The sequence below is a fragment of the Arachis hypogaea genome, chromosome 17 (genome assembly GCF_003086295.3).
Source record: "Arachis hypogaea cultivar Tifrunner chromosome 17, arahy.Tifrunner.gnm2.J5K5, whole genome shotgun sequence".
Classification (NCBI taxonomy): Eukaryota; Viridiplantae; Streptophyta; class Magnoliopsida; order Fabales; family Fabaceae; genus Arachis; species Arachis hypogaea.
The window spans coordinates 8,938,780-8,953,093 of record NC_092052.1 but is presented as its reverse complement, the minus strand read 5'-3'; the positions used below and the strand labels follow the sequence as shown (position 1 = coordinate 8,953,093).

The window sequence follows — 14,314 nt, the reverse complement described above, 5'->3', positions numbered from 1 at the left end:
AAAAAAATAAAGTAGTCCACAACGAATAAAATAAAGAAATACACATTAATTAACTGAATCTGTGCAAAAATAGACTAATAAAAAATTATTATAAATATAGCAATAATTTCGAGCCATCGCAAAAAATGAACAATTAAAATTTAAAAATATCAATATAATTAACCATTGCATAATCAGGTTTAATGATGGTTATTTCAGTCACTGACAAAAATACTTCTAAATCGTTTAGCAACATTAAGTGACTAATCGTACTTAAACCCATTCAAAATCACAACTATTTGCTGATTTTAGTGTAGTGAGATCATATAATTAATTTTAATAAATTTTAATAATATAATTTTTATATTTTCTTTTAATTGGAATGTAAAAGACTAACACAGAATCTACTTATAAAGAATAAATTCAGGATATTATGACGATCAAATAATCTAAATAACTATTACTACTTATACATATTTCCTTAACATATTAGTAGAGAAGACACATTGTATTTCAAATTATAATTAAAACAAATTGTCCATCAACTATAATAATGTAATAAAAGTATTAATTCATGATATATGTCACTTTAATTTGGTTATATGTATCAACTAAGGAATCTAAAATATGAATAAATTGTAAAATTGTTTACTAAAATAATCCTTAAATAATATAAAAAAACTTGTATTATATATATATATATATATATATATATATATATATATATATATATATATATATATAAAACTGTGTTTGATAATGTTTCTAAAGTAAAAATAGAATAATCACAAAAAAATGTAAAAATAGAAAATAAAAAATATTTATATTAAAATATGAAAAAAACATGACAAATATATTAAACAAATTAGACTTATTTCATCACATGGAGACAGAGATATTAATGAACAGTTGGATATCAATTCTTAATAAATACATGGTAATGGTTTCTATATATGTTGAATAAATAATTCCACCATCTCTCATCCTAGGTTGATACCTTTCTTGCTTCATATAATTTTTTTTGTTAGGAGACATGGTAGTACTACTAAGTGGTAAAATTACTATTGAAGTTGTGATCCAAGTAGCGGCTTCAAAGTTCTTTGATGTTTTGGCAAAGCAATTCCACAATGTTCCAAACATTTGTGAAAGAATTCATGGATCCAAGTTGTATGAAGGTGATGACTGGCACAGCACTGATTCGGTTAAACACTGGACTCTTCTCATAGGTAATTAACCTTTTGACTTATAAACTCTAAATAAATTAATTCATTAATGAAAAAAACGAAGGACCACCAATTAATTATTTTCTTTCTTTTTTCACAATTTAAGAATTATCAATTTATTCTAAGAGTAAATATCCAAATTAACCTCTAAAAAATTATAACTCAGACACTTTGATTTTTAATAAATTATTTTAGAGGTTCTTGAGATAAATTGATTCTTTTATAAAGATAACTAATTTGTCTTATAATAATATTTATTAAGATCTAAATTTCATATAATAATATTTGTTTATTTTCTACTCTTTTTCTTGTTTATTATTCTTTATTTTTCTCTATGTATGTATAAGCAGATGGAAAAGTGAAAACATTAAAGGAGAGAATTGAAGCCATTGATGAAGAGAACAAATCAATCATTTATCAAGCCTTTGATGACGATATCAGTGAGCACTATAAGGTCTTTAGGTCCATCCTTCAAGTGAATGAGAAGAATGATGAATGTGCTTGTATCAACTGGACTATTGAATATGAGAAGATAAATGAGAATGTTGAAACTCCATATGCATACTTGGACTTCATTGAGAAGACTACTAAGGATATTGCTGATCATGTTCTCAAGGCATAGCTCCAACAATCATATAATAAAAAACAATATCAACTCAAAAATAACGTTTGTTTCATCATAGTATTTATCTAATTTTTAATAATTAAATATTTGAACGATAAGGATGTTCGTTGTTCTTATGAATGTGCTCTATGTTATTGACGAATTTCCTGTTGAATCATGAATGTATTAACTAAATAAGCAGTGAATTTCTCTATTTTATTACCAGATTATATTATCCAGATATCTATTAAATTTGATTTTATTTAATTTGCTAAATCTTAAACAGTGGAGAGATTAGATCCAAAAATCGCATAAAAATTTTAAAAGATTATGGTAAAATTATATTTATTTGAATATAAGGTTATTTAGACGAAATTAAATGGATATGTTGGAGACACAAAATTATCGTAAATTCTTTTATTTCAACGTAAATATTTACGATAGTAGTAATTGTACTGAAAAAATTTAAAGTTCAACTAAATATAATTTTAGAAGATAGCACATAGTGTTAATTAAAGATGTACATTACAATTAGTTAGAACTCCACTATCTTAAAAATTTATACTTATTATATTTTGTAACTGTTTATGTAAAATAAATCAGGTCTTAGAATGAGTTAGAATATCAGTAACTTGTATCCCAAACTATTGGGTAGAAATCAATTATGTTAGCTTCTGTTATTCTATTAAGAGAGAGTCAATTCTGTTTTAGGAAGTTAGTTAAGCTTAGCAGTAATTAGTTAGAAGAGTAGATATCTAATAGAAGGTTGTTTATGAAATCAAAAACACAATGCAGCAATTCATTACTTTCAACACAGATCAAAATCTCTCTTCTTTCTAATTGCAACTTTCTGTTCTTCCCTTAGGAATCAGATTCAGTTCTGCTCTTGAAATCCATCCCTTCATCTTTGTTCTCTCTAACAGTTTGAATAAGATAAGAGAGTACTACATATCCAAGTTTTTTTATGAATCAAATCTAATCAAGTTAAACAATAAGATTTAAAATAATGCTAGTCATAACTGATTTTTGTTATATTAGACTAATTTAATTAAATTTGGTTGACAAAAAGATTTAGATACTTAGCATTATTCAAAAATAAAATTTTTTGATTAATTGTTTGAATAAGATAAGAATAAATTCTTTCGTTCCAATTTGGGTAAACAACTTAATTAAGTTACTTTTGAAGAAATAGTTTAAACAATAAATGCTTATATTAAAAGTAGCTTATAGTTATTTTGTGTTTGGTTTTTTTAATTCTAAAAGTACTTATTTTAAGAAAAAAGTGATAAAAAGCTTTTTATTACGAGAGAAGTCATTTTTTTTTAACTTCTCTTTAAGTACCAAAATAGCTATTTAGAAAGTTGCAATTTTGTTTTGAAAATTGTACCAAATATTAATACTATACATTTTCATAAGTTAAAAGTAAAAAAAAATCACTTATGAACCTATTCAAACAGGAATATTAATGAACCAAAATTGATATCATAAATTGATAACCCATTTTATTTATATTATTGCACTAATTGTCAATACCCTTTCTAATATATATTACTTGAGAGTCAAAATCTCCTTAAACATATGCTAATAACAAATTTGGAGGCGTTGGTTTAATAAAATAATTTGAAATTGATTTAATTTCGTTTGGAAACTCCAAAAGTTATTTTTTTTTTTTTTTTTTTAGCTTTTGACTTATAAAAAGTTATATTAATAGTGTTTGATATAATTTTTTAGATAAACTTTTAACTTTCTAAAAAGTTATTTAAAAGTTTTTGAAGAAGTTAAAAAATGTGACTTCTCTTATTTTCAAAAGCTATTTTATCACTCCTATTTAATGCACAACTTTAAAACAAAGGCTTCTATAATAACTTTTCAAAAATAAAATAACTTATTTAAAAATTATTATTAATAAAAATTCTTATATTTTAATTTTTTTTCAAAAGAACTTATTTAAGAAGTTTAGCCAAACTGACTTTAGTGTATTATATACTTAATACAGATGAATTTTATGATAATTTATTTATTGGCTTTATAAGTTAGTGAAACGCAATCAACTTAGAATAATAACTAAACTATCATTCAATTAATTTTAGATAATTCTTCTTAAATATTATTTTAAATATTTTTTAATATTATCTTAATACGTATTTCAAATACTTGATTTATTCACTTAATTTCCAAACCTAGCTTCTTAATATTTAGATATATTTTTTTTACTAAACAGAGTCATAAAAATTCTAGAAATGTCTACACGTGTGAGTAGCATAGTTAATAAGAGGAAGGGGAGCACAAATGAATCAAGATATAAGTATAACCATATGCCTCTTTCCTCATCTTTATGAAGAAATTAAATGATCATATATTCATATCACTGAATCACTTTCAGCTATATTTATTACTGAATTGTGATGTCTATCTCTATACTTTCATTTTCATTGTTATTTTTCATATTGGAGTGGGGGAGTGTCCCATTTTACTCAATTTTGAAAATAATTTTTCTCTTAAATATCATGTTTTTGAATTTTGACAATCTGAATATTAGTTTTTCTGAATTTCTCGTTAACAACTTTTCAGATCCTCCACTCCATTATTGCTAATTTTTTATGTATATTTTAGCTTTTTCCAACAAAAATTATTAAAATTTAAATAATAAATTAACCAAATTATAAGAAAAATAATATTGAATGAGGAGTCAATCATTAAAAAATTTGTAATATTATTAACCTTCAGATATAAAAAAAAATCTAACAACGAATAATGAAAATATAAATTATTTAAAATATATATTATTTAATTCTATTTTATTAAATATAAGAAGTGGTTGTACATAATAAATGATGATAAAATAATTTATCTATTGTATTTGTTATTGAATTAAAACCAATAAAAATATTTTTAAATATAATTTTATTTTTAATTTCTCTGTGGTATAACAAAAAGTGTCAACAAAATTCTTGGTTTTTTTTCAAAGTTGATAATTTTATTAAAATATTTTTTTATCAAAGTTTTTAATTAAATCATGTATAAAGGTAATAAATTTTTCTAAAAAGAATTTTAAAACTTTTATTTAATTTTACACGTAACTTGCGGGAAGCAAAGGCAGTGCATGCAGCTGTTTGTGATAAAATATTTAATGCATGATGCAAAATTGAAGAAACAAAATTGAAGCAGCCAACTAATAATAACCATTATGGGATATCATCAATTCAATAAGGAAAAAGATAGGCAGCCAACAATATTGGTAAACAACGTAAATAATGGGGTTAAAAAATAAATAAATCTTAAATTTAATTAGCGACATGAATAATTAAAATCTAATAATAATCAAATTTCAAATTTTAAAAAATTAGGATTTTCATGTTATGCAGTTACACAATTCATTAATGAATTGAGGTTCTGCATTCTGCAATTAGCCTCTATCTTCTCTTTCTCTTGCTGGACCCTCCCCCAGCTGGACGCTAGCCATAGCCGCGCATACGCAGCCGACACCGCCTCCCTCTACGCCAACCTCCGAGCAAGCCGCTATCCTTGAATTTTTTTTCTCCCACAGCCCACAAACCCGCACACTGTGCAGCCCCCCGCAACCCACCGCATCCACCATCACCGCCTCTTCGTCTCCGACTGATCTGCCCAAATACAGGAAAGAGTTGCGGCTGCCGTTTTATACGTACATGACCTCTCACAGCCGCTTCAATGGATTCTAGTTTTGTTGAACCAATTTATCATGCCCCATCTTCCTTCATCAATGACAATACCACGCATTCAAGTGACAATCTTCTCAATTCTTGCGACGTGGAAGGTGAAAAGTCGATCAAGGTAAACAATGTATGTTGGTGCATTGGGATGTATGTTTATTTTCATATGAATGAGATGGTTATTCTATGACTAACATTCTTAAACGTTGATGATATTCATTCAAAATTTTTTTATGGTGTTCTAGTCCACCAATATAGTAATTAGTTAAAGGGTAATAAATTATAGATCAAGTTCTGAAGCAGTTGATGATGAATATTTATTTACTTGATCCGATAAACTTGAGGAGTGTTAGGGGACCAGCAAGTTTTGTGATTTGTAGCCATGAATTAGCTATCATTAATGTTTTTAATGGTGTGAAATTTCATCTAATGATGTAGAATTATTCACTTTTCTCTTGATAGTTAAATGCTGGCCAAATTTTAATAAAAGTGCTAACCTCCTAGACTTGCTCGATAAACTATTATGTTACCTTTTTAATATGTTATACTGAAATTAATTCAGTATACGCTTAGTGTTAATTGAGAAATTGCACATAGTTGCCATTAGAATGTTTAGCATCCCCATCCCTATGCTCTCATGCGATGCATGCACAAACAAATATGGCTACATCTTTAAGGAAAATATAGTAGGTAATAATGAGTTTTTTGACTTTTCAAAGCATAGAAGATGACTTGGTTTTAGGTTGTGTAGGTATGCTTCAGATGTGGTGGACCCATGCATGCTCTATATAAATAATTAATATAAGCCTAACTAGTTAGGTGAAACTTTTTATGAGTACACGTCTCATTATTATGAATTCTTTTAATTCATGTATAGTAAAAAAATTTTAATGATATTCTTAGAAAAAGTATCAATAAAATATTTTTTTGTTGAAATTTGTTTAATAGTACGGTATCTAATTAGTTTGTTTGTGTATGTTTAATTGTAGGCCATAGAATGTACGGACATTACTGAGTTTGGAAGTGATGACACGGATCTTGTTGATGACTCTAGTATATTACTGTTTTTTCGTGAACCACATGTTTGAATCGACCATTAATCCTTATGTTCATTGATTGATGTCTGCTTTGAACTGATTCGCAGCTATCAGATCACAGTTGCCTTGCTGAAGATGAAATACCAAGAGTTGGAATGTGGTTTGAGCATTTGAAGTTGGCCCAGAATTTTTATGCGACCTACGCAAAGAAAGTCAGTTTCCTTAGTAAGATACGGAACAAAAATTTTGACAGGATGATAAAGGAACCGATTAACCAATCTATTCATTGTAATCGGAAGAGTTTTTATGGATCTCGTGTCAAAGCACCCACCCGGAAGAACACGGTTGCATTTGTGGAGGTGCAGAGCAAGAATATATGCAAAGTTTGACAGGGAGAAGCAAGATTGGGTCTTGTTGAAGGTTGATTTGAGGCACTCGCACCCATGTTCAACTAAAAAGGGGGGGGGGTGCATTACCATGAGAATAGAGTGTTGACCATACATGCAAAATGCATGATTGAGATTAATGATGAGGTGGGCATTCGACCCAACAAGACATTTCTAGCATTGGCTAATGAGGTTGGTGGGCCGTCGAACCTGGGCTTCTCAGAGAAGGATGTCAGGAATTACATCTCATCAAGACTCTGATCCACTAATGTCAACGCCAATATCAAGGAGATGCTGAATTACTTCATGCGAATGAAAGAGATAAATCCAAACTTCTTCTACGTAGTGAATGTGGACAACGATTATAAATTTAGGAGTGCAGTTTAGGTGGATGCAAGGTACAGGACGTCTTATGAATACTATGAAGACGTGGTGTCATTTGATACCACATACAGCACGAACCGGTAAAATTTATTTACGTTGACGTTGTTTTTTTTTGTTATTTTGTATTAATTAGAAGTTCATAAATGTGGTTGTTCTTACTTTAGGCATAGTATGTCGTTCGCCTCTTTCGTCGGTGTGAACCACCATGGTAAGTCTACTTTGTTAGGATGTGCTTTGCTAGGAAGCAAGGAGATCCCGAGTTTCGAGTTGGTGTTCACGCAATGGCTGAAGTGCGTGGGAACTGCACCGCAGAGCATCATCACAGACCAGTGTAGGTCCATGTTTGGTGCAGCCGTTGGTGCATCTGGCATATAACGAAAAAGATACCATATAAGCTTGGTGGTTGTGCTAGGTTCAGAGAGTTGAATGCTAAGTTGAATCGCATTATATGGAACTCTCATTCGGTTGAGGCTTTCAAGGATGGTTGGGCTGCATTCATTGATGAGTTCAACCTACATCACAACACATCGCTTTCAAGTTCGTGTCTTTTAAGTTAAATCATGAATCGTAATTGCTTAGATGTTGTGATGTTCTTGTATTTTGTTCTGAAATTCTGTTCCTTATGCGGGGTTCTGTTTTTGGGTGGTTTGTTTTGTGTAGACCTATTTGAGGACCGACGCATGTGGGTGCCGATCTTTTTCAAGAGTCAATTTTGGGCTGCTATGAGGAGTACGCAAAGGAAAGAGAGTACGCATGCATTTTTTGGTGGATACTTACACTGCAAGACTAGCTTGGTTCAGTTCATCCACGAGTTCGACAATGTGCTTGGAAACATGTTGCAGAAGGAACTGGAGGATGATGCTGCAGACTCGAGAGGAGTAATTCCATGTGCAACTAGCTCAGCCATTGAGAGATAATTTGAACAAGAGTACACCAACAACATATTTAGGGATGTCCAAACGAAGTTTGGCAAGAAGGCTGATTGCAATATTCGTGGCGTTTATGAACAGGGTGACTCAGCCTGGGTAAAAGTGGAAGAGAAAATACTAGCCTATGAGAAGACCCGGTATGTTATGTATAACGTCCATTTTGACCATTCGACTCACGAGGTTCAATGTGAAGACAACTTGTTTGAGAGTATAATTATACTGTGTTGCCACTGTCTTGTAGTACTTTCCTCTTACAAAGTGAATAAAGGGGCTTCTTGCTATGTTCTTCCTCGTCGTTGGAGTAAGAAAATAAAGCGCAAGCACACCTACATTGAGAGTATCCACGACGTGAGACGTTCGGATGAGAACCACAACTTATTCAGAGGGTTGTGTGCACACTTCTACAACGTTGCGCAGGAATTTTTTGAATGGTGACGATGAAGCAGACATGTTACATGCTGCTCTGGACGATGCAAGAGCCAAGCTAGTTGATTACCGTGCTAAGTTGTGGAATAAGACTGTCACTGATGCACACACTAGCATCGCCACAGAGACTTCCTCCGTGGTGGCCACAAAGGACATTCAAGGCCCATCAAAGGTAACCACAAAGGGTTGGCCAAAAGGTAAAAGGCTCGGATATGAGTTGGTAAAGTCGATCAAGAAATCCATGCAGAGAAAGCGGAAGACGCCTGGATATTTAACTTCGTATGTGTTCGCATGGTTACCCTAATATTACCTTTGGTAATTGTTTGATTGCTTTTGGTTTAACAAATTACCATTTGAGAGACTCTAAATGTTGAATCCACTAGGTACCCGAATGGTTATTTTGTAACGGCCTTGGTGTTGTGTGTATAATTAGTTACAAGTAGTGTTTGCTAGATGTTCGATTCATTAGGCTAGCGGATGATTATTTCTTTTGGTACCCAGATGGTTATTTTGAATAGTCATAGTGTGTTGTGTGTGATCAGTTACAAGTATTTTAATCTGGATGTTCGATTCAATAGGCTAGCGGATGTTTATTTCTATTGGTACCCAAATGGTTATTCTGACTAGTATAGGTGTAGTATGTATGATCAGTTACAAGTATTTTAATCTGGATGTTCGATTCAATAGGCTAGCGAATGGTTATTTCTATTGGTCCTAGATGGTTATTCTGAATAGTATGGGTGTAGTGTGAATAATCTTGGTGTAGAGGTGTGATCAATTACAAGTAGTAGAGGTTGGATGTTCAATTCCATAAGATAGATGATGGTTATTTCTATTGGTACCCAGATGGTTATTCTTAGCTAATAGCTTTTACATTTTGCTAATATCTTGGAATAGAATCAGAGTAGTTCGAGAACTAAAAATGTGATGCGCTATGAAAATTTATCCTGTCTGTTGTAACAAAACTCCACCGCGAAAACACATAAACAATGTCAAAAAGGTATTTATGGTATTAAGACTAAGTTCATCTATTGCTTTCTCCCATTTCGGTTCTTCCTCAGAGGTAATTTTCTGACCCGTTTCATCAATGTCCTAGTGTTTGGTGCTATCAATGGTGATTTAACCTCTTTTTTCTTGTTTCTTGGATGGTTGTGGCGTACACGTTCATCATTTTGTTCCAAAAAAGTTCGCATCTATTCAATTGATTCATTGTGTGCTCCCATGACAATATCCACCATGAGCTCCACTCTCATTGCCCGAAGCATATCTTGTATGGTATTTTCATTGTAAGGGGGGATGTTCGAAGTGTCAAAGTAACATGAAACGCAAATAACAAATTTAAAACAAAGCGACAGGATAACATACATCATCCTATTCATCTAATTTACAATCTTCAGTCCATGTCTCTATGAATTTAATGGCATAGATGCCACAATCCCAACTACATAATTAAGTAAAAATGGTCCAATCAGGATGATATCAATGTTACAACAACTGCGAATGGATAGATTTGTTGGGTGTGTTGCTTGGTTCTACTTACCCGTTCGGTTGCATAGGGGCTTCGGCATATGCAAAACCTGGGCCATTCGTACTACGTTCGTATGTCGAGATGCCACTTTGGGCATGTCTTCAATTAGTCGCCCCTGTAAAATTGGTTTTTTTGGTTTTTTTCGAATTAAACCGATCGGTTCGATTCGATTTGATTTTCGGTTGATTTGGTAGAAACCGAACCGAACCGAACCGAGGCAGATGTTCTCTAGTGGTTCTTTTACTGGTTTACCCTTAGTTTAACCTAGGTATAAAAGCTTAAATCTGAAACCCCTTCACTCTCTTTCCCTTTCACTCGTGCAGCCTCACTTACACAGACACCCACTTTCCCTTCCATCTTCCATTCTTCCTCCTCCATGCAGCCATGACTGAGAGAATGAGAGCTTGAGAGAGCCAGAGAGCCAGAGAGAATCATCCACCATCAAGAAAGCCCTTCACTGTCGCTCGAAGCCGTCACAAGCCATCCATGCATTCATCTCTGTCGCAGACTCGCAGGCATAGCAAAGAGCAGCGCCGTCGTGTAGCCAAAAGCTCAGAAGCATCATCCAGTTTGCGCCCTCCACCATCGCTCAAAGCCGTCGTCCAGTCATAAGTCGTGGCAACAAACCCTAAGCAGAGCAGCACTTTAGTCGTCGAGCCCTCTCCTGCAAAAAGCAACTGAACAATGTCTTCTTCGGAGGTTAGAATTTATCCTAGGTTATAATTTTTTTATAGTAATTAATGTATATATTGTCAATAAACTCACAATGTCTAAGTAATCTCAAAATCCTAGTCTGCAATAGTTTTTCAACACTATATATAACTTTAGTGGGAATTTTAGTGATATTTGTACTTTATTTAACTTGAATAATTGTTTTTAGTGATTTTTCAGTTTTCCATAAGTTCTTTATTGTTCAGTATATATAATCATGTAAGTGTAGCTGTTTGAATCCAGAATATACATTTAAAGGTCTTGGCTTGCTACTTGCTAATCTTGTTGGAAGAGTTTTGAATATTATGTAATTAATCTTGGTGTCTTTTTGAATATATATGTGTAGCTGTCTCTGATTGTTTATGGTCATTTAAATTATGTTGATTGGCTTTAAAAATGAATTACTTATGGTTCTGTTTATGAGCTGCTTTGGTTTTGTTTATGAGCTGTTTAAAAATGAATTGTAAACCTAAATTTAGTAATGTAATTTTTAGCACCTGTTTCTATGTTCCCTGGGCATCTGAGATCATTGGTTATTAATTTATCATTAAGTATTCTCTTAAGAAGTTTTCTAATTTATTAATGGTTGGTGGGGGTATAGTACTCGTGTTTTTTTGGATTATAGCTCTTGTTCTTTTCATCATTATGACTAGTCAATCCTTTCATTACATTTTAGGTAAAGAGTAATGATATAATGCATTAACCCCCTTTTTTTTAATTATTAAATACTATAAGGAAGTAATTATTATTTCATTGCATTTTGGTTGTTGAATATGGGAGATATCAGACGTTGCTATAAATGTATAAAGGGCCAGAACCTTGTTAGAAGAGCATAACAATGCTGGAATAGAAAGTTAGAGAAAAAGTTGTGTAATACAAATATGAACTGCTTACTCTCTCTGTGCATAGATTGATAGATTGATAGATAGATAAATATATTGTAGATGAATAATATACTCTGCACATAATTAATAATTAATAATGTACTCTTCAACCACTGCATTATAATTAATAATGTACTCTTCACACACACACACACTCTATTTTACATTACTTTTCTTTGTTTTCACATGACTTATAATTAATATGTTTCACAATTTGTTGTTGTGGCTTAAATTGGCTGCATATATATGTTTCACAATTTGTTGTTGTGGTTAATTTGGCTGCATATATATGTTTCACGTGATTTTATATGTCTGCATATATATGACTGCATATAATTAATATGTTTCACAATTTGTTGTTGTGGCTTAAATGTTGGAAATAATATTTTTTCACAAATTTGAATGCTAAATTTGTTGCTGGAAACAATACTTTTGGTGTTGTTGATGAGTTAAAATGCTAATTTTTCATTGTTATGTTTTTATATATGCAGCCAACAAGTAATGAACAGCCCAATGAACCGACGCCTGAAGTTGGGGGTGAAAAAGTTGGTGTGGATTCAGATTAAGCATGGTGGCTGTTTGGTTTTTATTTGTTTTAAAGTGACTGTTTTGGTTTAAAGTGTGTTTATTTTTATTGTTTTGTTAGACATTTTTAATTGTCTTTGTTTTATGTTTAATTAAGTTGAATTTGTATTGAATTTGGATGTGATATACTCTTGTTATTCTAGTTTATTGAAGGTTTTAAACTTCATTTTATGGTAATTTAAATTCTAATTATTAGGTATAAAAAATCGAAAAAACCGACCAAACCAAACCGCTGTTAGTTCGGTTTGGTTTGGTTCGGTTGTTCCAACAGCAGCCAACCGAATGGTTGGTATCATTGTAGAACCGAATGATTGGTATCATTGTAGAACCGATCAGGTTGGTTTGGTTGGTTTTCGGTCCAAAACCGAACCAAACCGAATCGATTACACCCCTACATGAGGCAATATCTAACATATTCAACACACACCTAGCAATCTAGGTAGAATAAATAACCTGGACAAATATGTTCTCATGTAAACATGGTATACCATGCACTATATAAAATAGAATGATGTCTCACCCATTTTCTCTTGGTTGCCTCCACTTTGTCAAAGAATCTAGTATTCTCTCTGAAGTTTGAACTCAAGCACTCATACACCGGAACTAGCCTGTTATGGAATGAATCCAGGTTATGCTATCGTGTCACCATTTTCTGTTGTCAAAGCGGCAGTCAGTTATGCAACATGTATTGTAAGATTACAAAAGAAATATAATCTTCATACCAATATACCCGGACACACGCAGTAGATATCACGTTTGAATCGCATAGCATGTGCATCGTTAAATGTATAGTACATCCATTGAATGATCTGCGTGGTAAAATAAAGAAGCATGATATCAGGTGTACGAAGAAGAAAATGAGTATAACTACAACATGGAGTTCAATAACTTACGTTGCTATTGACCCAACCACATGCTTTCAAAGTCCATAGATCCCTCCTCGACAGCTAAAGATGCGGCCTACCTTCATAGGTTTCCAATGGCGCCTCTTTGTTGAGGGAAGAGTTCAGAATCCAACCCCGGACCTTGTTCTCCTTATGCTCTCCTAACCTGACATTCTTAAACCTCGGATGTACTGTTGTGATAGGGGTGTGGCCGGTGACTTCTCAAGTTATGTTAATCCAAGGGAAAAGCTACGCTTTCTAGGGCTAGGTGTGTGACAGCGTGACTTCTTAGGCATGACGGTCTGGAGGGGTTCCATTTTTATTGGCCTTGTGTTCCTATCCTATTCAACGTTTACCAATATTTTCTTAACTTCTAGACACTGCACGAAGTTCAAGTCAAAGTCTATACATCGAATGCAACTATAGTTAGATAACACAATTAGTATGCAGATTGAAATCACAAAAAAAGCAAGATGTGACCAACTGACATATACAACAGATGTTAACCTATAGAACTTGCCTGCCAAAAGCGTATTCAGTAACTTCCACAAATGCCGTAGATGGTGTAACTGGATCCTCTTTCTGTGGAGCTTACGAGTTTGCCTCCTTATTTAGCTGCTCACCATATGGGTTATAGTTGTCTTGAAACAGACGGCGCCTTCTTCGAGCAAGCAGCTCATTATCGTCATCGTCAGAGTCCGCAACAAATACAGGTCTCTCCTTGCGCTTCGGGGCTTCAGGTGCTGTTGTGCTGCCTTTGCAGGATTTGCCTCTGACGACGGGCAGCTTTTTGCGCATACTTATCCTAGTCTTCTAGTTTGTAAACGAGCATGTTACAAATTCCACACACAAATTAAGATCCACAAGAAGAAATTCAATTAAAAATATAGGCCAGCTAGGTTCCAATATGAACATATACATCACCATGTCAATATCCACCCACATACAATGAGATTTAAACATCCAACAAAATTAACATAGCACCAAAACATATTCAGCATCCAACCCCAACAAAATTGGTATTTAATTTGAATAACTAAGTTATGAAGTCAACCTATATCC

The 14,314-nt window shown here is 32.6% G+C and overlaps 1 protein-coding gene across 1 annotated transcript; it reads left to right on the top strand.

Annotated features, from left to right (window-relative positions):
* The first annotated feature begins 947 nt into the window (after positions 1–947).
* Positions 948–2,058, top strand: LOC112765382 (MLP-like protein 43). Its single transcript, XM_025811282.2, has 2 exons — positions 948–1,205; positions 1,553–2,058. The coding sequence occupies exons 1-2, from the start codon at positions 1,013–1,015 to the stop codon at positions 1,822–1,824; spliced, it is 465 nt and encodes a 154-aa protein (XP_025667067.1). The 5' UTR covers positions 948–1,012; the 3' UTR covers positions 1,825–2,058.
* Positions 2,059–14,314: the final 12,256 nt, after the last annotated feature.

Excerpts from the sequence above, each read along its gene's own strand:
- LOC112765382 (XM_025811282.2), top strand. The coding sequence starts at position 1,013 with ATGGTAGTACTACTAAGTGGTAAAATTACTATTGAAGTTGTGATCCAA. Across the intron at positions 1,206-1,552 it reads ACACTGGACTCTTCTCATAG|ATGGAAAAGTGAAAACATTA; the intron begins GTAATTAACCTT and ends ATGTATAAGCAG.